The sequence below is a fragment of the Oncorhynchus mykiss genome, chromosome 8 (genome assembly GCF_057628025.1).
Source record: "Oncorhynchus mykiss isolate SJ-2025 chromosome 8, ASM5762802v1, whole genome shotgun sequence".
Lineage (NCBI taxonomy): Eukaryota > Metazoa > Chordata > Actinopteri > Salmoniformes > Salmonidae > Oncorhynchus > Oncorhynchus mykiss.
Genome location: NC_143029.1, coordinates 81,687,980 through 81,715,082, shown reverse-complemented (window position 1 = coordinate 81,715,082; position 27,103 = coordinate 81,687,980). Strand labels below are relative to the sequence as shown.

The 27,103-nt window shown below is 43.2% G+C and overlaps 2 protein-coding genes across 7 annotated transcripts in view; one reads left to right on the top strand and one right to left on the bottom strand.

Annotated features, from left to right (window-relative positions):
* Positions 1 to 1,853, top strand: part of LOC110530728 (WD repeat-containing protein 47) — a 35,253-nt gene extending 33,400 nt beyond the window's left edge. For all 3 annotated transcript variants that reach the window (XR_016482664.1, XM_036986413.2, XM_036986414.2), the window contains exon 17: positions 117 to 1,853. Coding sequence is in view for 2 of the 3 variants with exons in the window: in XM_036986413.2 (XP_036842308.2) it covers positions 117 to 259 (143 nt within the window). In the remaining variant the exon portion in view is untranslated. The remainder of the gene's footprint in view (positions 1 to 116) is intronic.
* Positions 1,854 to 2,184: 331 nt separating this feature from the next.
* LOC110530686 (G protein-signaling modulator 2) lies at positions 2,185 to 26,887 on the bottom strand. 4 transcript variants are annotated; one of them, XM_036986415.2, is made up of 13 exons: positions 26,668 to 26,881; positions 19,595 to 19,957; positions 16,677 to 16,898; positions 16,332 to 16,467; positions 16,081 to 16,220; positions 15,728 to 15,851; positions 15,192 to 15,307; positions 14,628 to 14,892; positions 5,889 to 6,101; positions 5,516 to 5,695; positions 3,722 to 3,860; positions 3,412 to 3,611; positions 2,185 to 3,273 (listed from the first exon to the last, which is right to left on the bottom strand). In XM_036986415.2, exons 2-13 carry the CDS (start codon positions 19,657 to 19,659, stop codon positions 3,115 to 3,117), a joined length of 1,959 nt encoding a protein of 652 aa, XP_036842310.2. In that variant the 5' UTR covers positions 19,660 to 19,957; positions 26,668 to 26,881; the 3' UTR covers positions 2,185 to 3,114. The 4 variants fall into 4 exon arrangements, with proteins under 4 accessions (XP_036842310.2, XP_036842312.2, XP_036842313.2 ...); XM_036986417.2 differs by lacking the exon at positions 26,668 to 26,881 and adding an exon at positions 23,036 to 23,175; XM_036986418.2 differs by lacking the exon at positions 19,595 to 19,957 and having other exon boundaries at positions 26,668 to 26,887.
* Between the last annotated feature and the right edge of the window lie 216 nt (positions 26,888 to 27,103).

The window sequence follows — 27,103 nt, the reverse complement described above, 5'->3', positions numbered from 1 at the left end:
TCCAGGATGGAAAGCTAGCCAGTGGCCAAAATGCCTGAGTTCCATCCCTGCTCACAAGTCCAAGCACATGTATTTAGGCTCTTTGTACACACAATAATGTGTTTTTGTCTGTGCAGGTGACTTGACGAAGCCATTGCCCCTGACTCTGGTAGGGGAGCACGGTGACAAGGTGATTCAGTGCAGGTGGCACACGCACGACCTGTCCTTCCTCTCCTCCTCCGCTGACCGTACCGTCACACTCTGGACACACAACCCCTAACACACACACACACACGACCTGTCCTTCCTCTCCTCCTCCGCTGACCGTACCGTCACATACTGGACACACAACCCCCACGACCTGTCCTTCCTCTCCTCCTCCGCTGACCGTACCGTCACATACTGGACACACAACCCCCACGACCTGTCCTTCCTCTCCTCCTCCGCTGACCGTACCGCCACACAACCCCTAACACACACACACACACGCGACCTGTCCTTCCTCTCCTCCTCTGCTGACCGTACCGCCACACAACCCCTAACACACACAGGACCTGTCCTTCCTCTCCTCCTCCGCTGACACACACTCAACCCAACCTCTAGTACACACACAGTGGACATGAATAACCTATAATACACAACCTGGATGCACCCTACACTCCCTCACCAGTTGCAACCAACAGGACGGTTTATCCCTCTGGAGTGAAGTCCGAGTGGTTGTATCAAGGTTTGATCACTGCTTCTGGGAACAACTCTCACTCTGGCAACTGCATCCTGTACTTAGTGGTTCAACAGGTGTGTCTGGGGGGTGGGATACAATGGGGGAAGTACACCAACTGGAGATGTTTTGCTACAGTGCATTGTTTCATATGGTGCCTTGAGTTATCCAGTTTCCACAAGAGCTTTATCAATACAGAAACCCACGTGGGTCCTCTCCATTTCGGGGTCAAAGTTATGTGACATCATTCCAGAAACAAAATGTACATTCCTCATTAGTTTGCACAGTCAGTGTGTTTTGTTACAACTTGTTACCATGCTGCTATTATTTGAGAAGAAACCAATGTTGTGATCTAAACTGCTGACTGTGTGGTTCATTACATCAGGTGATCAGTGTGGGATATCAACTATCGAGTTGAATCTGTTGCGTCGATCAATTAGCTGTTGTCAATACTACTAGTATACCCCTAATGTGGAACTTTCCGATGTCTAACGCTACTGTGCAAGTTTACCTATCTGGCTTTGTAAAAAAATATATATACTTTTGGGGGGGGACTTGTACGTTGTCGTGTTTAGTGCAAAATGCTATCTTCGGGCAGATATGCTGTTTCTTGCATTGGCTGGCTTACAAATGGAAAAATAAAATACTGGTTTTACATCGACATGGAAGGGAATTACAGATCTACTTTTTGGCTTGGCCAGATGCAGCAGCGTACAGTTAAGTTGTAAGCAACAATCACTTGTATAGCTTTACTTAGTTCTGCAATGTTACTGGTTGTTACCTAGATGGCAGTCTTTGACCATTTAAAAGGGATTCTTATGCACAATGAAATCTTAGAAAAAGCTCGACATCACATTTATGAACCTGTATTGAGGGCCATGTTTAGTTTCTGTATCTAATGTTGGCACCAGACACTTATCAAGATGCAGGCTTGAGTTTTAGGTTTTGTTCATCAATTTTAAAATAAGGCCAAACTAATAGATGTATTTATTTATAATTTGTTATATTGTATGTCTAGTCATGATTTTCTGTTGATATGAAATAAGATGGTGGTTCTTGTATTTAGCTTTTATAAAAACTTGTTTTAAGAAGTGACTAAGAGAAATGGAAGTGTGTTCTCTGCGGTGGTATGTAAATAAAAGCCTCTGACCCTTGACTGAACTAGTGATCTGATAGGATATACTACTATGCATAGGACTGTAGTTAGTACGCACTAAAAGGTCTGAAGTTTGAGATGTATCATTCCAGAACTTTAGGAATAAGATGTAAGCATACTTCCAGGGCCGACAGATGGCCGCCTCGCGTTCCTAGGAATTGTTTTTTGTCAGAAACATCTGCTAACCATGTGTGTGACAAATAAAATGTTATTTATGGTTCAATTACACACCTAGCCTCACGGTTTGGTAGTTGCCTTGTGGAAAGCTGTGCTTCGACACCTCTCCAGCTAACTCAACTTTGGGTTTGGTGAACCATTAAAGACAAAACAATTTCTATACTAAATAAATGTAGCTTTATTCCTCTGTCATAGAAAATATAGGAAGTACAGAAGAGCATCAGGGACTGTACACATCCACAGGTAAATTCATTATTTTATCAATGATTATTAAGCCTGAGAGCATTTTCTTTTTTTAAATCCTTACCTAAATGAGGTATCCCATCCCCCCCATTCATAACAACTTCTAACAGACAATTAAATACATTTATCAGACGCAATTAGGGTTAAGCGTCTTGTTCAAGAGCACGTCGGCAGATTTTGTTTTACCTGGTCGGCTCAGGATTCGAACCAGCGACCTTTAGGTTACTGGCCCAACATTCTAACCGCTAGGCTACCTGCTGGAAAGAGTGCTGTAACAGTCAGAAAAATCTGGTGCAAAATCAAATCAACCACAAGGGTAGGTGTAACGGCAGTATGCAAGAGCTTAGAAAAAAATGTTAGTAAAATTCTATGGAGTACATAATTGTTAAACATAAGATGAGTAGGTTCAGGGCATCATGTTTGTCTGTGCAATTTCACAACATGTCCGGTAGAGTGCAAGGTTGAGTTTCCCCATAAGGAAAGATGGTTCCATATTCTAGAACCCTTCAGTGGGTTTCTTTTAGAGTTCCTGACTGTTCCCTATAGGCACCTACATTAATGCTAGCAGTGCTTTCAACTGGGAAACATGAGACTTCTGAATCCCACCATGGGCAGGATTATCAACAACCATTATTGTTGGAAGCAACACAGTCTCTGCTACGGAGAGAAAAGACCATAGACTAACTTTTCAATGTAAAATAGCCCCATTCACTGTTGAGTACAGCATCAATGTCATGGACAAATACAAAACACCCTTCCTCTTCCACACTGTTCACATCCAGAGAGGCCCACTCTCCTGGGTTTTCACCCCGCCATCGGGGGCCCTCTCCTTGGGCAAGGCTCAGCTGGAGCAAGGCCGTGCTGCAGAGGGCAGGGTGACCCGCTGCTCGTCCATGCGTTTGGCCTGGGACCTCATGATGAGGCTGAAGAAGTCCTCGTCTGGGACAGTGGGGCCACGTGCCGGGGGAGGGGCGCAGCGCTGGTCATCCAGACGGGAACCCTGAGGGAGGGATAGGAGAAAGTGGAACTTACCTATATGAAAAGGATCCCTTTCAATGTAAAACACAGATGTAACAACAATGTGCCCTGACCTACTAAACACCACCCTAATGAAAAGTGGACTCTATTTAATACACACCTGGCACTTGACGAGCATGTTGAAGAAGTCATCGTCAGGCTCAGAGTTATCTGCATTGGCCATCAGGTGGCTGAGGACAGCCTGGCTTCTGTTCTGGTGGACCCGAAGGACGGGCAAACTACCCCCAGCACCTCCACCGTCCTCTAACCGACAACCAGACCCAGATCCCAGGCCTGTTACAGCCGCTGACTCTGACACAGCTGGAGGAGAGAGGGAGGGAGGGATCAAAGGCACATTTTGCCATGGATTTTGTTGGAAGCGGATATAAACAGTCATACAAGGTCATATAACAGTGTGCGTTTACTCTTACATTTCCTCATGGCTCTGGCTGGAGAGTCAGAGGAGCTCTTGTCCTGTATGGAACAGCGCTGGTCGTCCATCCTGTTGCTCTGGAAACGACTCAGCAGGTCAAAGAAGCCCTCGTCCCCGAGCATGTCTGGACTGGCCCTCTGAGTGAGAATTAAATACTTTATTTTGATCCACAATGAAACGTGGGTGTAAGCATAATAGCCACACTTTAATAAGCTATAATTAGTAGTAGTAGTGGTAGTAGAGTACTAGTAGCATGGTAGAGTAGTGATAGTAGTGTAGTATTGGTGGTAGTAGTAGTAGTAGTAGTAGCGGATCAGTATAGTAGTAGTCAGAATATAGATAGAGTATCAGTAGTAGAGTAGAAGTAGTCAGTAGAGTATCGTCAGTATCAGTAGTAGAGCATAGTAGCAGAAGAGTATCAGTAGGAGAAGAGTATAGTAGTATCAGTAGTAGAAGTGTATCAGTAGTAGAGCATAGTAGAAGATTATCAGTAGAAGAGTATCATAGTATAGTATAGTATCAGTAGAGCATAGTAGTAGAAGAGTATCAGTAGAGCATAGTAGTAGAAGAGTAGTAGTAGAAGAGTAGAAGAATATCAGTAGTATAGTAGTAGTAGCGTAGAAGTAATCAGTAGAGTATAGTAGAAGAGTATCAGTAGTAGAGTAGTGAAAGAAAGAGTACGAGTAGTAGAGTATAGTAGTATCAGTAGTAGAGTAGAAGTAGTCAGTAGGGTATAGTAGTAGAGTATCAGTAGTAGAGTAGAAGTAGAAGAGTATCATAGTATAGTATCAGTAGAGCATAGTAGTAGAAGAGTATCAGTAGAGCATAGTAGTAGAAGAGTATCAGTAGTAGAGTAGAAGTAGTCAGTAGAGTATAGTAGTAGAAGAGTAACAATATCAGTAGTATAGTAGTAGAAGAATATCAGAGTATAGTAGAAGAGTATCAGTAGTAGAGTACAGTGAAAGAAAGAGTACGAGTAGTAGAGTATAGTAGTAGAAGAGTATAGTATCAGTAGTAGAGTAGAAGTAGTCAGTAGGGTATAGTAGTAGAGTATCAGTAGTAGAGTAGAAGTAGTCAGTAGGGTATAGTAGTAGAAGAGTATCAGTAGTAGAGTAGAAGTAGTCAGTAGAGTATAGTAGTAGAAGAGTAGTTGTAGAAGAGTATCAGTAGTAGAAGAATAGTAGTAGAGTACAGCATTAGAAGAGTATGAGTAGTAGAGTATAGTAGTAGAAGTAGTCAGTAGAGTATCAGTAGTAGAGTGAAAGTAGTCAGTAGAGTATAGTAGTAGAAGAGTAGGAGTATAGTAGTAGAAGAGTATCAGTAGTAGAATTAGTCAGAGTATCAGTAGAAGTAGTCAGTAGAGTATCAGTAGAAGAATATCAGTAGTAGAGTATCATTAGTATAGTAGTAGTAGTAGAGTATCAGTAGTAGAAGAATCAGAAGTCAGAGTATCAGTATAAGTAGTCAGTAGAGTATCAGTAGAAGTCAGAGTATCAGTATAAGTAGTCAGTAGAGTATCAGTAGTAGAGTATAGTAGTAGAAGAATATCAGTAGAAGTAGTCAGAGTATCAGTAGTAGACGAGTATAGTTGTAGAAGAGTATCAGTAGAAGTAGTCAGTAGAGTATAGTAGTCGAAGAGCATCGTAGTAGAGCATAGTAGCAGAAGAGTATCAGTAGTAGAGTATAGTAGAAGTAGTCGGTAGAGTATCAGTAGTAGTAGTTTCAGAACTAGGAGAATGGTTAACGGCTAAGAGTGTCTTTAGTACTAGATACAGCATGTTTTTCCTCTAACCTTCTGTGGTCCCTGTGCGGGGGTTTGTGAGGTGTTACTGGTGTCCTGCAGGACTTTACTGGAGCCCCCAGCCTTGTGCTTCTTGCCCTGCAGACGGCTGACAAAGAACAGCTTAGAGGAGCTCTTAGCCAGGGTGGGTTTAGACTGCTTGGTCAGGATGTCACTGTTCCACTTCTGAGCCTGGAGAGAGGAGAGACAAACTTTGAGTACACATCACAAACACCTCAAATAGAGAATTGACTTTATACATACAAAACATTTGAAAGATGCAATGTGTAATTTCACTCATTTCAGGCCAATAGTACACCTTGAATTGCCACTAAGCCTAGGGAATAGAAAGTTACAGATTGCACCTTTAAACCCAGTAACTTACGTTGATCTTGTCTGGGGTGAGTTTCATGAGCTCCAGGTTTTCCATGCTGTGCCGTCTGCCATTCCTGGGCCTGGCCCCGTGCAGGTTGTAGTTGATGTCCTTGATGGGGTTCTCAGACAGGGTGGAGTCGTTGGTTCTATAGCTCAGCCCCAGGACCATCTGCAAGTCTGACACGTTCATACGGGCTGTGAGTTCTCCACTCCGGTCCCCAGTCTGAAACACACAGCAAATTAGGATCGACCTTGCTGTAATCAGATACTTTTTTATATGGACAGGGTTTCTACGACCATGAGTTTTAGCTGACCACAAATGTAGGATTCAGTATAAAATTGTGGTCCTACTCACAAGGTGGGTTTCATGATTAGGGCTGTGGCGGTCACACAATTTCATCAGCCGGTGATTGTCAAGCAAATAACTGTCAGTCTCATGGTAACTGACCGTAATTAACAAACACATTTAGCATCTCCTGGCTTCCTACAAGCCACGGATGCAGACCTTTGGAACATCTACATTTAAAAATAAAATAATAATAATAATAATAATAATAATAATAATATAGACTTCACAATCAATCCATTATTTATTTTAGACAGGGCTAAAGAAACGTGAAATTAAGAAAATGTAGTCTGGTTCAGAAGAGCAGACTCTGAGTTGCCCTTATGTTAGGCCCTGATATGGCTGTGGGCTACACTAGTTCATTCAGCAGACAAGATTTGCTTATAATTCCGTGCCATTATTTTATAGTATGAAGAATACAATTGAACAAAGCTGAATATAATAGAAAGAGGAAGGGAAGCGCTACTAAGGTACACAATAGTAGATGTTGATAGAAGGTGCTCTTTGGTAAAAGGGATAAATTGGTCATCAAAAAGAAAGGAGGACCCAGGAACTCTTCATATAATTGATTAAAATGCCTTTATTAGTATGGCATGTTAGATGGAAACAAAGTTTAAAAACTCTGCCACGTTTCAGCTGCATGGCCTTTGTATTATCATTTCTTTGTACTCCCTCTCTTGAACAGCTTTTTCCAATCAGCCCTGATTTGAAGTGGGAGTGATTACAAAATGAAATTGGACAACACCGAGTAAGCAATACTAAACATATCTACGGTATTTCACTTTTTAATGTGTAATCAAAAAATATGACTGGGCAAAGTACCAGGAAGAGGAAAGCCATCTATTCCATAGTACACTAGAACACAGCAAACACGGACAACAACAGTCCAAAACATAGCTCAGGGCAATAGAGCAAAAATGTCCACTAGGTGTTTTAGGGTGGAATAGATGGCTCTCATATTCAAGGTTGAACTACCTTTCTAGGGGTTCTGATGCTTCTAGCTTGGAGTTGCATTTTTGATAACATATCTACATTATTTCACTTTTTAATGTGTATAGTATTGCATACTAGGTGTTGTCCAATGAATGCTGTAACCACTCCCTCTTCAAATCAGGGATGATTGGAAAAAGCTGCTTAAGAGGACATTGTATTATCATTTATTTGTACTCTCTGACAAATGCCATGCAGCGATAATTATATGAAGAGTGGCTGCGTCCTTTCTTTTTTTAAATAAAGTATTTTCTCCAAACGATGAGGAAGTGCGCACATGCAGCTAATCTGTGTTGAGCGGTTAACAAAGAAATTGGTACTTAATTTAGAGTTAATGTCAATTTAGTTCTACAAAAGTTGGGGTATACGTTTAGATTTTTAATACATTCTAAGCCTGCACGATGAGACTAGTGATGACTTGAGCTCTGCTTAGTTATTTTGTGCAGGCTGTACACACTTCATCAATGCCTTGAATTTCACGGTGGCATCCCCTTTGTGGCCGTAATGCACCCTAAAAAAATGTGACCATTGTCCCCTTGACCCAGAGTGCTGCGTTGTGCCCTTCTCCCTGACACAGAACCCAAACCGGCTGCACGCCATCGTGCATACATTAATTTTGTCCCCCCACACCAAACGCGATCACGACACGCAGGTTAAAATATCAAAACAAACTGAACCAATTATATTAATTTGGCGACAGGTCAAAAAGCATTAAACATTTTGGCAATTTAGCTAGTTAGCTTGCACTTGCTAGCTAATTTGTCCTATTTAGCTAGCTTGCTGTTGCTAGCTAATTTGTCCTGGGATATAAACATTGAGTTGTTATTTTACCTGAAATGCACAAGGTCCTCTACTCCGCCAATTAATTCACACATAAAACGGTCAACCGAATCGTTTCTAGTCATCTCTCTTCCTTCCAAGCCTTTTCTTCTCTTGACTTTATATTGCGATTGCCAACTTTCATAAATTAGGTGCATTACCGACACTGACATCGTCACCCACGTGGGTATAACCAATGAGGAGATGGCACGTGGGTACCCACTTCTATAAACCAATGAGGAGATGGGAGAGGCAGGACTTGCAGTGCGATCTGCGTCAGAAATAGAACTGATTTCAATTTTAGCCCTTGGCAACGCAGACGCTCGTTGGCGCAATAATTGAAAAACAGATTTCTAAATGTATTTTGCAACGCTCCTGCACGTGACATGAGCGGTGTGGTCAGCCTGTGAGTGCTGCACGTTACGAAGGACCACTCACTCACATGGATCTTTCTCACAGGCTACAAGTGAAGACAGACATCAGGGACGCAACTGCGCACGTCCTTATCCAATTCCGAGGTGCATATTAAAAGACTGGAAAAACTGTTCACATTTACTTTAAAATCAGCCAACAAGATATGTATGCCTAACGAACAGCAAAAGCACTATGTCAATCTACTATCCCCCTTTATAATCCAAGATGGCGTAGCAGTCAGCAAGCACCAATTAGCCTGAAGCTAGCCTGGTTAGGGCTCCTGGGCTACCACCCAAGCCCACTCCTGGGCTACAATATCCGGACACCTTCTACTGCCGGTACGGTGCACGGAATCCCGCAGATCCTCTACGACTGGAATACTGACATAATCTGCCCGAAGATTCCAACAGGCCAACATCCGCTGAAGGCCCATTCTGCTAACCACGGCCTGCTAGCTACCTAGAGCTACTTGGAACCCTACTAATCCACGACTGGAGGCAAAAAGACTTACCTTCATCGCGACTTCCCCCAAAGGCCCTTCTGCTAACTTGATAGCCCCGGTAGACTAACTGCTAGCTCGCTTGCCCCGGTCTGCTAACTGTCAGCTTGCTTGCCCCGGTCTGCTAACTGTCAGCTTGCTTGCCCCGGTCTGCTAACTGTCTGAATCGCCATGTCCCCAGCCAGCCCAACCACTCAAGGACCCATATGTTCACTTGGCTACGAATGCCTCTCTCTAATATCAATATGCCTTGTCCATTGATATACAGGTTAGTGATTACGGTCTTATTTCACTGTAGAGCCTCTAGCCTTGCTCAATATGCCTTAACCAACCATGTTGTTCCACCTCCTACATATGCAATGACATCACCGGGTTTAAACGTCTCTAGAGACAATATCGCTCTCATCATTACTCAATGCCTAGGTTTATACCTCCAATGTACGCACATCCTACCTTACCTTCGTCTGTACACTATGCCTTGAATCTATGCTATCGTTCCCAGAAACCTGCTTCTTTAACTCTGTTCCGAACCTGCTAGGCGGACACTTCTCCTCTGGTGATGTAGAGGTTAATCCAGGACCTGCAGTGCCTAGCTCATCTCCACTCCCCAGGTGCTCATCTCCCACTCCCCAGGTGCTCTCCCACTCCCCAGGTGCTCTTATCTGTTGACTTCTGTAACTGTAAAAGCCTTAGTTTCATGCATGTTAACATTATAAGCCTACTCCCTAAGTTTGTTTTATTCACTGCTTTAGCACACTCTGCCAACCCGGATGTCTTAGCCATGTCTGAATCCTGGCTTAGAAAAACCACCAAAAACCCTGAAATCTCCATCCCTGACTATAGAATTTTCCACCAAGATAGAACTGCCAAAGGGGGCGGTGTTGCAATCTACTGCAAAGACAGAACTCTGCAGGCTGTCTTAATATCTAGGTCTGTACCCAAACAATTCGATCTTGAACTTCTAAAAATGCACCTTTCCAGAAACAAGTCTCTCACTGTTGCCGCTTGCTATAGACCACCCTCTGCCCCCAGCTGTGCCCTCGACACCATATATGTGAACTGATTGCCCCCCCATCTATCTTCTGAGCTCGTGCTACTAGGTGACCTAAACTGGGACATGCTTAACACCCCTGCCATCCTACGATCTAAGCTTGATGCCCTCAATCTCACACAAATGATCAATTGCCCTACCAGGTACAACCCCAAATCCGTAAACACGGGCACCCTCAGATATCATCCTAACTAACTCACCCTCCAAATACACCTCTGCTGTTTTCAATCAAGATCTCAGCGATCACTGCCTCATTGCCTGCATCCGTAATGGGTCTGCGACCAAACGATCACCCCTCATCACTGTCAAACGCTCCCTAAAACACTTCTGCGAGCAGGCCTGTCTAATCGACCTGGCCGGGGTATCCTGGAATGACATTGACCTAATCCCATCAGTAGAGGATGCCTGATTATTCTTTAAAAGTTCCTTCCTCACCATCTTAAATAAGCATGCCCCGTTCAAAAAAATGTAGAACTAGGAATAGATATAGTCCTTGGTTCACTCCAGACTCGTCTGCCCTTGACCAGCACAAAAACATCCTGTGGCATTCTGCATTAGCATCGAATAGCCCCCCGTGATATGCAACTTTTCAGGGAAATTAAGAACAAATATACACAGGCAGTTAGGAAAGCTAAGGCCAGCTATTTCAAACAGAAATGTGCATCCTGTAGCTCCAACTCAAAAAAGTTCTGGGACACTGTAAAGTCCAAGGAGAATAAGAGCACCTCCTCCCAGCTGCCCACTGCTCTGAGGCTAGGAAAGACTTAGCACCGATAAACACTATAATTGAGAATTTCAATAAGCATTTCTCTTCGCTGGTCTTGCTTTCCACCTGGCTACCCCTACCCCCAGTCAACTGCCCGGCACCCTCCACAGCAACCCGCCAAAGCCCCCACCATTTCTCCTTCACCCAAATTCAGATAGCTGATGTTCTGAAAGAGCTGCAAAATTTGGAACCCTACAAATCAGCCGGGCTAGACAATCTAGACCCTCTCTTTCTAAAATTATCTGCCGAAATTGTTGCAACCCCCATTACTAGCCTGTTCAACCTTTTTCACATCGTCTGAGATTCCCATAGATTGGAAAGCTGCTGCGGTCATCCCCCTCTTCAAAAGGGGTGACACTCTAGACCCAAACTGCTACAGACCTATATCTATCCTACCCTGTCTTTCTAAGGTCTTTGAAAGCCAAGTTAACAAACAGATTACCGACCATTTCGAATCCCAGCGTACCTTCTCCGCTATGGTTTCAGAGCTGGTCATGGGTTCACCTCAGCCACGCTCAAGGTCCTAAATGACATCATAACCGCCATCGATACGAGACATTACTGTGCAGCAGTATTCGTCGACCTCGCCAAGACTTTCGACTCTGTCAATCACCACATTCTTATTGGCAGACTCGACAGCCTTTGCTTCTCAAATGATTGCCTCGCCTGGTTTACCAACTACTTCTCTGATCGATTTGACACACTGAACTCTGAGGGCCTGTTGTCCGGACCTCTGGCAGTCTCTGAGGGTGCCACAGGGTTCAATTCTCGGGCCGACTCTCTTCTCTGTATACATCAATGTCGCTCTTGCTGCTGGTGATTCTCTGATCCACCTCTACGCAGACGACAACATTCTGTATACCTCTAGCCCTTCTTTGGACACTTAACTAACCTCCAGACGAGCTTCAATGTAATACAACTCTCCTTCCGTGGCCTCCAACTGCTCTTAAATGCAAGTAAAACTAAATGCATGCTATTCAATCGATCACCTGCCTTCCCGTCCAGCATCACTACTCTGGACGGCTCGAACTTAGAATACGTGGACAACTACAAATACCTGGACAACTACAAATACCTAGGTGTCTGGTTAGACTGTAAACTCTCCTTCTAGACTCAGATTAAGCATCTCCAATCCAAAATTAAATCTAGAATCGGCTTCCTATTTCGCAACAAAGCCTCCTTCACTCATGCTGCCAAACATACCCTCGTAAAACTGACCATCCTATCGATCCTCGACTTCGGCGATGTCATCTATAAAATAGCCTCCAACACCCTACTCAACAAATTGGATGCAGTCTATCACAGTGCCATCCGTTTTGTCACCAAAGACCCATACACTACCCACCACTGCGACCTGTACGCTCTCGTTGGTTGGTCGTCGCGTCACCAACCCACTGGCTACATGTTATCTACAAGTCTCTGCTAGGTAAAGCCCCGCCTTATCTCAGCTCACTGGTCACCATAGCAGCACCCACTCGTAGCACGCGCTTCAGCAGGTATATCTCACTGGTCACCCCGACTGCCAATTCCTCCTTTGGTCGCCTTTCCTTCCAATTCTCTGCTACTAATGACTGGAACGAACTGCAAAAATCACTTATTGACTGTTTTGTTTATTCCATGTGTAACTCTGTTGTTCTATGTGTCAAATTGCTATGCTTTATCTTGGCCAGGTCACAGTTGCTAATGAGAACTTGTTCTCAACTAGCCTACCTGGCTAAATAAAGGTGAAATAAAAATAAAATAGTACAAAAGTCAACCTATTCTATAATGTTTGAGAAATAAATATTCCAAACAGTTTGGGTCGGTTGTGGGATGCGATAGATCCCAAATTAAATAATAAGCAAAAAAAGAAAAGGTCCTCTCACTCTCAACTGAGCTTATTTTCAGCAAACTTAACATGTGCAAATATTTGTATGAACATAAGATATAAAAACTGAGAAATAAACTGGACAAGTTCCACAAACATGTGACGAACAGAAATGGAATAATGTGTCCCTGAACAAAGGGAGGGGGTCAAAATCAAAAGTAACAGTCAGTATCTGGTGTGGCCACCAGCAGCATTACATTTTGCAGTGCATCTACTCCTCATGGACTGCACCGGATTTGCCAGTTCTTGCTGTGAGATGTTGCCCCACTCTTCCACCAAGGCACCTACAAGTTCCCAGGCATTTCTGGGGGGAATGGCCCTAGCCCTCACCCTCCGATCCAACAGGTCCTAGATGTGCTTAATGGGATTGAGATCCGGGCTCTTCGATGGCCATGGCAGAACACTGACATTCCTGTCTTGAAGGAAATCACACACAGAACAAGCAGTATGGCTGGTGGCATTGTCATGCTGGAGGGTCATGTCAGGATGAGCCTGCAGGAAGGGTACCACATGAGGGAGGAGGATGTCTTCCCTGTAACGCACAGCGTTGAGATTGCCTGCAATGACAACAAGCTCAGTCCGATGATGCTGTGACACCGCCCCAGACCATGACGGACCCTCCACCTCCAAATCGATCAGAGTACAGCCTTCTGTGTAACGCTCATTCCTTCGACAATAAACGCAAATCCGACCATCACCCCTGGTGAGACACAACCACAACTCGTCAGTGAAGATCACTTTTTGCCAGTCCTGTCTGATCTAGCGACAGTAGGTTTGTGCAACTGTGATGTAAGGCAGGTCCTCACCAGACAACAGGCCCTCAGTCCAGCCTCTCTCAGCCTATTGCGGACAGTCTGAGCACTGATGGAGGGATTGTGGTTTCCTGGTGTAACTTGGGCAGTTGTTGTGCCATCCTGTACCAGTCCCGCAGGTGTGATGTTCGGATGTACCGATCCTGTGCAGGTGTTGTTACAAGTGGTCTGCCACTGCGAAGACGATCAGCTGTCTGTCCTGTAGCTCTGTCTTAGGCGTCTCACAGTACAGACATTGCAATTTATTGCCCTGGCCACATGTGCAGTTCTCATACCTCCTTGCAGCATGCCTAGGGACCCTGGGCACCTGGGCATCTTTCTTTTAGTGTTTTTCAGAGTCAGTAGAAAGGCCTCTTTAGTGTCCTAAGTTTTCATAACCGTGACCTTAATTGCCTACTGTAAGCTGTTAGTGTCTTAATGACCGTTCCACAGGTGCATGTTCATTAATTGTTTATGGTTCACTGAACAAGCACAGGAAACAGTGTTTAAACCTTTTACAATTAAGAACTGTGACGTTATTTGGATTTTTACAAATTATCTTTGAAAGGCATGGTCCTGAAAAAAGGACGTTTCTTTTTTTGCTGAGTTTATATGTGACATTTTGTTTTGATTTAGAATGGACCATTATCATGCACCTGTCTCAAAACAGGAGCAGTGGGAGAAAATACATGTCATCTATGCACTTAAATAGTTCATTTTCATGCCAGCCAGGTAGGCTCCTGTTGTAAAGAGAAGCCATGTGCTTAATATTAGGAAAGTTGAGAAGTAAATAGTAGGCCTAGCCTATAGAAAGCTGATGGGATCCTCCTCTTTTTAGTGGAGGTCATTACTCTGTTTTCTTGCCAATTGCATAGCCTATAGAAATGTTGCGCAACCTGAGCCCATGGACTCTCATTTAGTGTTTTATTTGATTTTTGAAAACATTTGCATTGATGTCAGAGTGACAATGTCCCTCTAATCACTCTGACATCAATGCAAATGTTTTCAAAAATCAAATAAAACACTAAATGAGAGTGTTAGCACGTTTGGTAGGCTACTAATGACCATCAGCAGCATCAGAGCTTGGAGAAGCCTAATTACCTTGGCTAAACGGTCACGTGGCATTTGACTCGTAACCGCCGGTGTGGTGGTCATACGGTCACCGCAAAAGCCCTACTCATGATACTTTATGATTATGTAGTTTACCTCTTTAGAGATCTCCAGGTGTTTCTCAGCAAAGTGCATGGCCTGGTCATGGTTCCCCAGGGCTGTGTGAGCGTTCCCTAAACTCCAGCACGCCCGGCCCTCACCGATCCTGTCGTTGAGGTCCTGTGCGATGATGAGGTGTTTGAGGTGGTAGTCTATAGCCCTATCGTAGTCCTGGAGCAATGTGTAGGTGTTTCCCAGACTGTAACAGGCCTGAGCCTCTACAGCCCGGTCCTTCAGCAGTCTGGCCAGCTGCAGAGTCCTCCTGACAACCACAACAGATCACTGGCTCTCATTCATAGTGACACACACCCCAAAAGCTACTCTGTTCCTGAAATTAGGTTTAGTATATGAATGCACACATGCAGACACACACACACACAAACAAATCTGTTTTCTGTCTCTCTTGACATTGTGTGTCCTTTGAGGCATGGCTGCGGCCATCTCTCCTGAAACCCTACTGCGTTCTAACAGTGTTACACCCTCCAGACTGAAAGAAGTGTTGTTTTCTCAAGGGGAGTGAACTTCATTAAGAGAAGATGAATGGCTGGGCGTTTGGCTCACTTGTAATGCTCAGCTGCCACTTCAAATTCCCCCAGAAAGATATAGGCGTTCCCCAGGTTGCAGTAGGCCCTTCTCTCTGCCGAGCGGTCGCCAAACTCCTTGGCAATCTGGAGGCGCTGGGAAAGAAATGGACGAACACACAGACACATTACAACACTTTGGTCTCGGTAAAGCCAGCGACTCTAGTCTTCCATTGTGTCATATGTTTACCTCCAGTCTTTCTGGATTGAAATGAGCCATACAGGACATAATGAACTGCAGAGCACCATTGAAAACAGAAATATATCTGACAAAAGACTAATGGCTGGACTTAATCAAAACTGCCTTAGTAATGTTTCTGGAGTTCCTTTGTGTACAAACTACTGCTCATCTTCCAGTGAAAACAGTCTGACTGGTATTTCTACTACAGTACGTAAAACCACTATTCTGTTTGGCCATAGGGTAAAAGTGTGTGTTTTATATGCTACAGCAGTACAGCTTTGATTGAATCCAGCACTTAATGATAGGTTATAAACTTTGATCAGATTGTAAATTACCTGTTCATGTGAGGCCACTGCATTCTGGAAGTCTCCTAATAGGTAGTGTGTGTTGCCAAGGTTACCGTATGTTCGGCCCTGGGCGGCACAATCTCCAAGCTCCTTCACTATGGATAAGTTTGCTCTGACAATACAGACAAATAGTTGAAAATAAACATTGTTTAAAATACAGTACTATTCAAAAGTTGACACCAACTCATTCAAGGGTTTTTCTTTATTTTGACTATTTTCTACATCGTAAAATAGTGATAGCATACCTGTCAATTGAAATGTGTGTATAATATATATGAGAATATGCCCTTTATTTCTACTCTACAGTACTAGACGTAAGGCACATGAACACACTAACTCACTCATAGTATTCCGCTGCTTTCCTAAGTGCAGTCATGACCTCCTCAGGGAACTCTCCAGGCTCCGCTCCGCTCCAACAGATGGTCTTGCCTTTGGCATGATACACGTTCCCAAAGTTATACAGCGCCCTCGCCTGCCCCACCTAACGAAGTGACAGAGGAATAGAGGCAATGTCAATTCCAAAACCGTTTAAAAAAAATAGTAAAACGCTGAATTTAAACACTGGGAAAAAACGCAAATTAATTCATTTCACCTTGTCGTGCAGGTCCACGGCGATGTCTAAGTGCCTCTGACAGCAGACCAAAGCCTCATCAAACCTACCCAACACCTTTAGCGTGTTGCCTAGGTTACCACTGGCTTTCGCCTCTCCCTGCTGGTCCCTGATGGTCCTGAGAATGGGACAGTAAAATGTCATCATGGGAAGGAAAAGCTCATCTACTTTAAATTGCAAAATGCTTACTTCCTAACAGCGGAATTATGTGGCGAGGTCATGCTGATAAGAGTGAACAATGACCTGGTCCTACTCCGAGAAGCTTTATTAATACGGCCCTGGTGATAGGGCGTATTCTTTCCTGCCTGGTGATAGGGGTGTTCCTACCTGGTCAAGGTGAGGTCATGATGGTGGAACTCCAAGGCCTTGCCGTAATCATGCAGGTGGAAGTAGGCGTTGCCCAGCTGGCTATAGATGGCACTCAGCACCTGCAGGTCCTCAGTTCCAACCTGGATGGCCGCCTCGAAGAAGGACACCCCTGCGCTGTAGTCGTCCACCTTACAGAGCCGCTCCCCCTCCAGGGCCAGCTCCAGACAAGACGCCTCCATCCTACAGGGGGCAGCAGAAACGGTTTAGGTAGAAGATAGGATTAGAGGTCCACGGAGCTGGTGGAGTTCAGTAGGCACAGACGGGAGAAAATATGGTCTGGTCCAAAACCCAAGTTTATTGAGCCCAAACGTCCCAAAGTGGCCACAGTTCAAATGAACCAGAAACCAAAGCCCCCCCGTTAGCCTAAGTGTTCAAGTTCTAGAAGCAGAAAAAAACATATGACTAGCATCCCTCTCACTCTCCGTCAGACTGGAGTTTGTTTGGCTACTTCCTCCTTAGTCCGGAGGACAATAGCCTTGGTTTATCAGGGTTTGTCTGTTATGGTTAGGGCTGACTTCCTCTCTACGTGGTCCCTATAGTACAATATGCAGCAATCTGGCAGACAGCTCCACTGAGGACTGGGCTATTCAGTGGGCTCAATGTTTACAGAACATTCAGACAGAAGTGTATTGTCTACAGGCATGGTTCTCTCCTGTGTAGAATAGGGATTGAGCAAGACATTGGATCTGCAACGCTCATGGTGCTGTAACATTCTGGGTGTTTCGGTCACTTTAACCCCAGACAGGGTCAGAGAGGAGCATCCACAGAGGCAGGTGGATTAACAGATTAGGAGCAGATTAGTGATATTCATGCAGCCTGGCTTCAAATTGTTACACAGTCTCTTTACCATCTTGTGTGTTCTACTGCAAAAGCGCCCATCACTTTGTTAGAAGAGACGAACTGTATTCATGCATGTTTTTTTACTTCCAGTTTTCCCTCTTGTATCAGGTGCTCCCCACCCACCCAGTGTTCCTTTTAGAAAGCTCTCACAGAATACTGACTGACATTACACCTGACCTACTAAACACATTTTATGCATTATGAAACGTTATAAAGGGTTATAACATTGATACTGAAGGGAAAACATCTGTAGTTGTGTTTTTGTTTACTGTATTTAAATCAAATGTGTTTTACTGTTTACAGACTGAACAATGTTACAATGTGTCAGTCCTGCAGATAAAATAACAAATGATTGTACTGTACAGTGACAGATACTGGATTTAACTTAATTGGGTTATTTGAACCACACACTACAACCATACCTGGGTTTCTTTCTCCTACAACAGCACATGGTACATCCGAGTGGCATCTAACGAGGCTTCCACTGGGTTTAAAGATGATTCCTGTGCAACGGTCGAGAGCTAAACACATTCCGGACCAGGGCTGAGGTAGCCTACGCTCTTCAATATCTCACTGAGATTATTTTACCAAAACATTGAGAAGATCTCCTTCCATTCCCACAAGTCACCAACGACCATGTTGTTTGCAGACCACACACTACGGTTGCAATAAAGTAGGCTAACCCCAAGGACAAAAGGGGAAAATATACTGTCAGCGTTACTACATGAGGTAATCTACTTGTCTCTCTCTGGCCTTGTCACCTGGCTGGATTTACTACAGTGGGTCCTACAGTGATTATACAGGCCCTGTGTACAAAGCTGCTCGGCAGCATCAGAGAGCTTTGTTAAAGGTCTCTGTCTGAGATTCAGCTGGCTAGGAGGTAAAACTGGGAAAAAAAATGGATATAGCGATAAAAATCCATATAGCGATCATTTGCTTGAATTGATGCGATAACCATAAATAGAACGATACGTTTATAACAAATATATCCTTTAAAACTACTACTTCTGGTTTTATGGTTGTAGCCATCAAATTTTCCCATTAACAATCACCCATATTAGTAAACTTATTTCATTTCACACTTCTCTAGTATAGGCTACTTATCATAATGCCTGCGATAAGTGCTCAGTACGGTCGTTATCGATCATTTTCAGATTATCGTGCCAGCTCTACTAGGAGGTTTAAGTTATTCAATTAAAACGTACAAGGTTTGACTAGGAGTTAGGCCTACCTTCAACACTAACATTGAAGCGTTTGAGAACATATGCCATAACTGTCACCTCCGCGTTAATGCTCAAATGCATTCTAAATGGTTGCCCAGGGAAATGCCTATAAATCCTAAGCGGAGATGAACATGGTTGAACATACAACCATGGTGCCTTCTACCACTCCTTTCTCCTTTCAAAAGAAGTTGAATCATCTCATTTGGAAATTTGAAATACAAAGCAAATAATAATCAATGTTTCAGAGGCTTGTTAAATATTGATTGAGAAGCCTGGAGCAGTTTTTGCTGTTTTTTCCCCCCCAGGTCACACCTGCCGGTGCTCTTTACTTTGGGCCAGGTGCTGGGCGACACCTATGAAAGTCAGTGACCTGCCAGCCTGCCATAAACATGGGAACAGGAACCACTCAACTAGTTAGTCTACAGTCCAACCATCCCTCAACTCTCAACTCCACTTACATGGAACTTCCTCTCACAACTCCACTTAAAATGGAAGAAGAGGGAAATGTAGCCTACCAATTGACACCTGAAAGCTCAGGAAAATCTGATCTCATCCCATGCAACAGACTTTTGAGACATCAGGATGAAATCTAGACTACATGGTCTACTGTGTCAAATCCTACAATGATCATTGCTGTTAAAAAATTATTTTTTTTTTAAAAAGGAACAATTTAACTCTTCACTACTATGAAGGGGAGTTTAAAGCACCCAATCTAGGCCATACATGAAACAAAATATGTTGACCAACGATTGAGACAATGACAGTATAATGCTGGGGGGGGGGGGGGGGGGGTATGAGGAGGGTATTGCCTACCTGTATCGGACACGAGAGGACTGGTCCTCATCTTGAATGCTAACCAGAGAGCCAACGGAATCCATTTAAGAGCATAAGTGGGACGATCCCAGTTAATCCGAAAAATTGTGATAATGAAAAAAACATCTGATGGACCTAGGAGAAGTGGTCGGAACCTTCACAAGAGTTGTTGGAAAATCCTAATATTTCCATTTTTGGTAAGGTTGTTTGTCCTTCAAATGTTAGTCTGTCTAGAGACATTACCACAGCCCCAGACAGAGATCCTCAGACAGAGTTCCCCGTCAGTCCAGGAGGCTGCATTTCTCCTACTGTTTGAGCTTGGCTTGCCTTGTCAGTGCCACCACAGCTCTCCTCAGCAGTCTTCTGTGAAGAGAACACAAGATGCTGTGTGTGAAGCTTCATTCTGGCCACGCGACAACATGGCGACACCAACTAAAGAGCGTGCACACGCAGGGCAGGACAGGAGTGGATATGTTCACCCCTCACCACACGCAAGCTGTCAATCAATGACTCAATCATCAGTGCTCAGGGTCTACCTAAGTGGGAGGATACAGCTAGCCTAGGCAAGCAGACAAACAGGAGAGGATTTTTCCCAATCACCACAGATACATGTAATATACTGTATGCAAATTATTGGTAGGCAAAAGAGAACATGTATCCACCACAGAAATTATAATTGCAAATTGATTAAACTTGTATTACTTAGCAAGAAGTAGGTAAAGTAGCCTGGCTGACGAAAGAAGTTTGAAAAAAGACCTGCACAGTTACGACTGTGTGGAAAATCCATTGTTAGTACAGTGATAAGAAAGCCCAGTAGTCGTAGATAAGGAACGCCACCAGTGCAAGACCAAACGCTGCCTCCTTCCCACATGATAAAGTAGGCCGCTTCTTTCCAGATGCACGTTTTAGTAGTGAGGCCTAATTAACAGGTTATTCCTGAAACCCAATTTGACTATCAGCTCAGTGTCAAGAGCACAATTAATACAAATATAAAAAACAGGAAGCGGTATTCAAATGTATGCAGCAGGTGCATATTGATATTCATTGGTGGATAATAGAAAGAGGCATATTCTGACAGTAGGTAGTATCGCAACAGCCTGGAACTAAATGACATTCACAAAGATTATTCAAAGACTTGTTGTTGTGAATCATCACTTTTCTAATCCAGGAGTAATCTACTTTCAACCTGGGGATGGTTCGCCACAGACCTCTTTGTCGAGCTGCTTGTTACGTTGTGAACACAGCATGATACCATACCCTTTGTTGGTATAATTGATCTCTTTCAGGCAGAGAGTACATACACCTGGCATAGCCCTTTTTATCCACTATATTGAAAGTGAGAAAGAGGGAAAGTGTGTGGTGTTCCTTTCACCTCTAGTGGCTTCCAGCTTAACCCTTGTATATAGTCTTAACAGTCGGTATACTCCTTGTCCTAAGGGTAAAATAATGACCCGCCTTCACTAAACCCCTAAAATAAAGCAGCTTAATTTTAAACCCAAAATCTATTTTGCATTTAGAAACAGCCTGTCATTCATCAAACTTTGAATATCTTGGTTTTCCCTCTTCACAATGCAGAAAGACTGCATGTAATCAGTGGACACTAGTTATTACAACACACCTGTCAATTGTTTTCCTTACTAAAGTAGAGGATTATTATTTCTAAAAGGTACTGCATAGGTGTAAAAAAAAAAATATGTTTTGCAAGATATAGCACTTGTATTGCCTAAGAAAGTAGCAGAAATGTGCAGAGTAGTTTTGAATGCATTTTATTGAAGGGAAACAACCGTTTTTTTGGCAACATAGTGATATATTCTTATAGACTGTACAATGAAGAATTCAACTACAAAATACTAGTCTTCTCCCATTTTTTAACCATAGCCCCCACCCACAAGGTGTATAAACAAATAAGAAACTAAACCAAAATGTGAAATACATAAATCAATCAACTCTAATTAGTATGCAAGTGTGTGTGCATGGACTTGGCAGATGTATTTCTCACATGTGCAGCACATAGTATTGTTTTACAGTCCTTCTTTGGGGGGGGGGGGGGGGGGGGGGCAGAATTGGCATCTCCTCCTCTCGTCTGCCCCAGCTGCAGCCTCAGATGGCTCAGGGCAAGATTCCGCCCCCTGAACAGCTTTCACAAGCGCTGCAAAGGCTGCTGTGCAGGGGAGGCGCTCCCTTCTTTGAATGTGTGGGGTTACAAGTGCCTTTCCCAGCTGCTCCAGGAACACCCTCCTCTTGTTCCGCTTATCGGGCATCCAGGTAGGGTTGATCTTATACAATGCCTTCATGATATGGAACAAGGACACTTCAATTATGTTATGGAAGATGACCAGGGGCCAGTCATCATGCAGCTAGCTGTACGTTCCAATCACCTTGTCCAGGTTTACCACACCTCCTTTGTTGTGGTTGTAGTCCAGGATGATGGCTGGCTTCCTGTCCTCACGATCACTGATCTCAGCCGTTTTGTGCAGTGTGCTCAGGAGGACAACATTCTTGTTCCTCTTTGGGAGGTAAGAAACTAGAGTGGTGGTGGGGGTGAAGGCAAACTTTGATGAGAAGGCCTCCCCCTTGTTGCGAGGAGTGCAGGGGGGAGCTCAGGCTTGTTCTTTCTAACTGTGCCAACCATGACACATGGTTCAGTTGCTGCTGCTGGAGTTAAATCAATTTCTCATTATAACTGCCGGGTCAAAAATGTATTTGTACGCTGGTGGTGTACAGCTTTCATGGAAATATGAAAAAGGCGATGTTTCACTTTTTCTAAATGCTGAGGTCACTCTAGGAAGTCATTCAATTTCAAGTTGGAAAAATATAATTTAGGCGGTTCTCTGCTGTTAAACATTGTGACGGGTCATTTTTTACCCTTAAGACAAGAAGGGTTAAGCCAGCTGCAGCTACACTTGAGCCCTGAATCCACTTGTTTAACAAGCAACGCCACGTTTTGAAAATTAACCACATTCTGTTGAGGGAAAACCTTACTTCATAGATACTCTAGTTAGTTTGTTAACATTTCACTCAGATTGCCAGGATCCAGTAAGCAACTAACGCGTTATAACTTGAGGAACGGCAAGGAATCGTATACCAGTTAATACTATAGCGAATGGTTAGGTTACTAACGTTACCTCATCTGATGTTGTAACGTTAGCTAGCTAACATTAGCTGTCTGACCTTATTAGCCAGCTAATTTTCACACCATAAACTCAATTATTTGATCAGTTAAGTTGGATATTGTTGCACAACATTTCTCTGGCTAGCTAATAGAGAATTCGACACCCAACTACTGTAGCAAGATACTTAACTATGCTAACAACACTTGTTCCACCACACTTTCTCCCTTACCTCAAACTTTCCAAATGCCAGTTGTTTTTTGGTTAAAGCTCATGAAGTACACTTCATCAACTTCTCACCCCCATCGCCGTGGTCAGGCTTCTCACCTACCTTTTCGTTTTTGTCCAGGGGATGCGCTGCTGTAGCTGGTAAACTTCCATTCCACTCTCCGCTCTTTCAACGGGTGCGGATGCTGAAACTAGCACATTGGTGTCTCTTCTCTCTTCAGGCGCGTGTTGCATTCTGTCATGTGACCGATTGACTGAGCCTTGGATACAGCCAGTATTGCTCCAAACACACATCACTTGTTCGCATACAGCCAGTAGTGATCCAAAGTCCCAACCCCCCCTCACTTTTCTCATTGGATCTACACGAATCACACAGGTCACCCATTTTGGATTCAAAATGGCGAATTTCGAAAGTAGACTAGTTTCATTAGAGGTCGACCGGTTAATTAGGGCCGATATCAAGTTCAATAACAATCTGTATTTTTGGACGCCGATTACATTGCAGTCCACGAGGAGACTGTGTGGCAGGCTGAACACCTGTTACGTGAGTGCAGCAAGGAGCCAAGGTAAGTTGCTAGCTAGCATTAAACTTATCTTATAAAAAACAATCTTAACATAATCACTAGTTAACTACACATGGTTGATGATATTACTAGTTTAACTAGCTTGTCCAGCGTTGCATATAATCAATGCGGTGCCTGTTAATTTATCATCAAATTACAGCCTACTTCGCCAAACGGGTGACGATTTATCAAAAGCGCATTCGCGCCAGGCTATATGCAGCAGTTTGGGCCACCTGGCTCGTTACAAACTGTGTGAAGACCATTTCTTCCTAACAAAGACCATAATTCATTTGCCAGAATTTTACATAATTATGACATAACATTGAAGGTTGTGCAATGTAACAGCATTATTTAGACTTAGGGGTTGCCATCCGTTCGAAAAAATATGGAACGGTTCTGTATTTCAGTGAAAGAATAAACATTTAGTTTCCGAAATGATCGTTTCCAGGATTTGACCATATAAATAGACAAAGGCTCGTATTTGTGTGTTTATTATATTATAATTAAGTCTATGATTTGATATTTGATAGAGCTGTCTGACTGAGCGGTGGTAGGCAGCAGCAGGCTCGTAAGCATTCATTCAAACAGTACTTTACTGAGTTTGCCAGCAGCTCTTTGCTTGAAGCACAGTGCTGTTTATGACTTGAAGCCTATCGACTCCCGAGATTAGACTGGCAATACTACAGTGCCTATAAGAACATCCAATAGTCAAAGGTATATGAAATACAAATGGTATAGGGAGAAATAGTCCTACAATAACTACAACCTAAAACTTCTTAACTGGGAATATTGAAGACTCATGTTAAAAGGAACCACCAGCTTTCATATGTTCTCATGTTCTGAGCAAGGAACTTAAACGTTAGCTTTTTTACATGGCACATATTGCACTTTTACTTTCTTCTCCAACACTTTGTTTTTGCATTATTTAAACCAAATTGAACATGTTGATTTGATTGATGTATTATATTACGTTAAAATAAGTGTTCATTCAGTACTGTTGTAATTGTCATTATTACAAATAAAGAAAGAAAGAAATTGTCCGATTAATCGGTATTGGCTTTTTTTGGTCCTCCAATAATCGATATCGGCGTTGAAAAATCATAATCGGTCGACCTCTAGAGGAAACCGGTACAAAAGTTTATATATCCACGGTAAAACAAGTCCTATATCGACATAACCTGAAAGGCCACTCAGCAAGGAAGAAGCCACTGCTCCAAAACCTCCATAAAAAAGACAGACTATGGTTTGCAACTGCCCACGGGGACAAAGATTGTACTTATTGTCCTCTGGTCTGATGAAACAAAAATATAACTATTTGGCCATGACTATCGCTATGTTTGGAGGAAAAAGGGGGAGGCTTGCAAGCCAAAGAACACCATCCCAACCGTGAAGCACAGGGGTGGCAGCATCATGTTGTGGGTGTGCTTTGCTGCAGGAGAGACTGGAGCACTTCACAAAATAGATGGCTTCATGAGGAGGTAAAATGATGTGGATATATTGAAGCAACATCTCAAGACATCAGTCAGGAAGCTTGGTTACAAATGAGTCTTCCAAATGGACAATGACCCAAGCATATTTCCAAAGTTGTGGCAAAATGGCTTAAGGACAACAAAGTCAAGGTATTGGAGTAGCCATCACAAAGCCCTGACCTCAATCCTATAGAATATTTGTGGGCAGAACTGAAAAAAACATGTGCGAGCAAGGAGGCCTAGAGACCTGACTCAGTTACACCAGCTCTGTCAGGAGGAATGGGCCAAAATTCACCCAACTTATTGTGGGAAGCTTGTGGAAGGCTACTCGGAACGTTTGACCCAAGTTAAACAATTTAAAGGCAATGCTACCAAATACTAATTGAGTGTATGCAAACTTCTGACCCACTGGGAATGTGATGAAAGAAATAAAAGCTGAAATCATTCTCTACTATTATTCTGACATTTCACATTCTTAAAATAAAGTGGTGATCCTAACTAACCTAAGACAGGGAATTTTTACTAGGATTAAATGTCAGGAATTGTGAAAAACTGAGTTATATGTATTTGGCCAAGGTGTATGTAAACTGCCGTCTTCAACTGTATGTGTCTGAGCCGGTGACAAAGCTGTGCGACTATGACGTAGTGGTTAATAGGACAAGTGATGTACGACTACAATGCAGCTGTGGCAACAAAAGCAGTCATTTGAAAGAATAGCTTGACAGGAGGCTGGCTCCCACATCACACACAGAACTGTTATCATGAGCGGCCTAGTGGTTAGAGAGTTGGACTAGGAACCGGAAGGTTGCAAGTTCAAACCCCTGAGCTGACAAGGTACCTGTATAGTTGCACTGCCATCTGTCGTTCTGCCCCTGAACAGGCAGTTAACCCAGTGTTCCTAGGCCGTCATTGAAAATAAGAATTTGTTCTTAACTTACTTGCCTGGTTAAGGTAGGTAAAATGAGCTATCTTTAATGTACTCACAGGGTGGTCTACTCACTCTGTTTCCACAGCCTCTCATTAATCACGCAAACCCGGAAACACCAAAGCATGCATGAGAGCAGTAATGCAGCCATCAAAACAGAGGGGACAGATCTAGAAAGAGGAACCCCTCACCTGAAATGATTCAGTGTGGGGATTGGCTAGCTAGCGGGGCCGGCCCTGATTTCTGAGAAGCCCGGAAAAAAATGAATAGATTACTATCAATAGTTGAATGTCCTTCTAGTGTTTTCTTTCACATTTTGTTGCCTAGTTCCCTTATTAATTTCCCATAAGTCATACCATGATTTCCCATAAAAATACACTGGAACTTGTGTAGGAAAAAAAGACAATTTAACACAGCAATTTTACAGTAGCAAGCTAAGTTAGTAAACAACTGTAGATATTGTGCACACACGAGACATAGCTATAGGCCAAAAACATACTGTATTTGATTAGCAAATTATATTTATTTTGACGAATATAGCTAAGGCGTTCCCCAAATAGTGAACTGAGAGATTTGATCAGCAAATCAACTGAGAAAAATAACTAAGTAGCCAACAACCCAGTTCTAACAAACGTGCAAGCTACAACCACAACCATATAGCTATTAATTTAGCTTATAGCTAGAGGGCTACGCTATGGGTACACAACCAGAGAACCTTTGCAACCTGTAACCGTAGCTAACATTAGCTCAACTGGCTAACGTTAGCTAGTCCACTTACGTTAGGCGGTCCAGTTCGAACAATGCGTTTTACTCCCCGTTTCGATACTTCGACTCGGACGGTAAATACAATTTCACTTTTATTCTACAACTTTATATTTATTGCCATATGTGCTTATAAATTCGCCAATTCGCTAACATAACTAGCAATAAACTTTTGTGAAACTTCGATAAGTCGACTCTGTTTTGTTAGTCCAGTAGCCAATCAGCGGAGCAGGTTCAAAGATAGCCACGCCCATTATACCCGTCTGTGGACCAATGACGTTTCAATAATGAATTTTAACTGTAGGATGAGAGAGTAAATCACGTTATCCTCATGCAGTTTCAAGGTGTCAAGTGTGTCAGCAAAATATGCAATAATCAGAAGAATAAAACAAGGTCATTCTCGACTATAATGGCATTTACTAATGCAAACATCTCACTTTGGGGGGTTGAAA

What these genes read in the sequence shown, in the direction of transcription:
- LOC110530686 (XM_036986415.2), bottom strand. Translation starts at nt 19,659, where the DNA reads ATGGATTCCGTTGGCTCTCTGGTTAGCATTCAAGATGAGGACCAGTCC. An exon ending in TCCTCTCGTGTCCGATACAG is followed by an intron (nt 16,899 to 19,594) that starts GTAGGCAATACC and finishes TGCCCCCTGTAG; the next exon opens with GATGGAGGCGTCTTGTCTGG. An exon ending in AAAGCAGCGGAATACTATGA is followed by an intron (nt 15,852 to 16,080) that starts GTGAGTTAGTGT and finishes CTGTATTGTCAG; the next exon opens with AGCAAACTTATCCATAGTGA.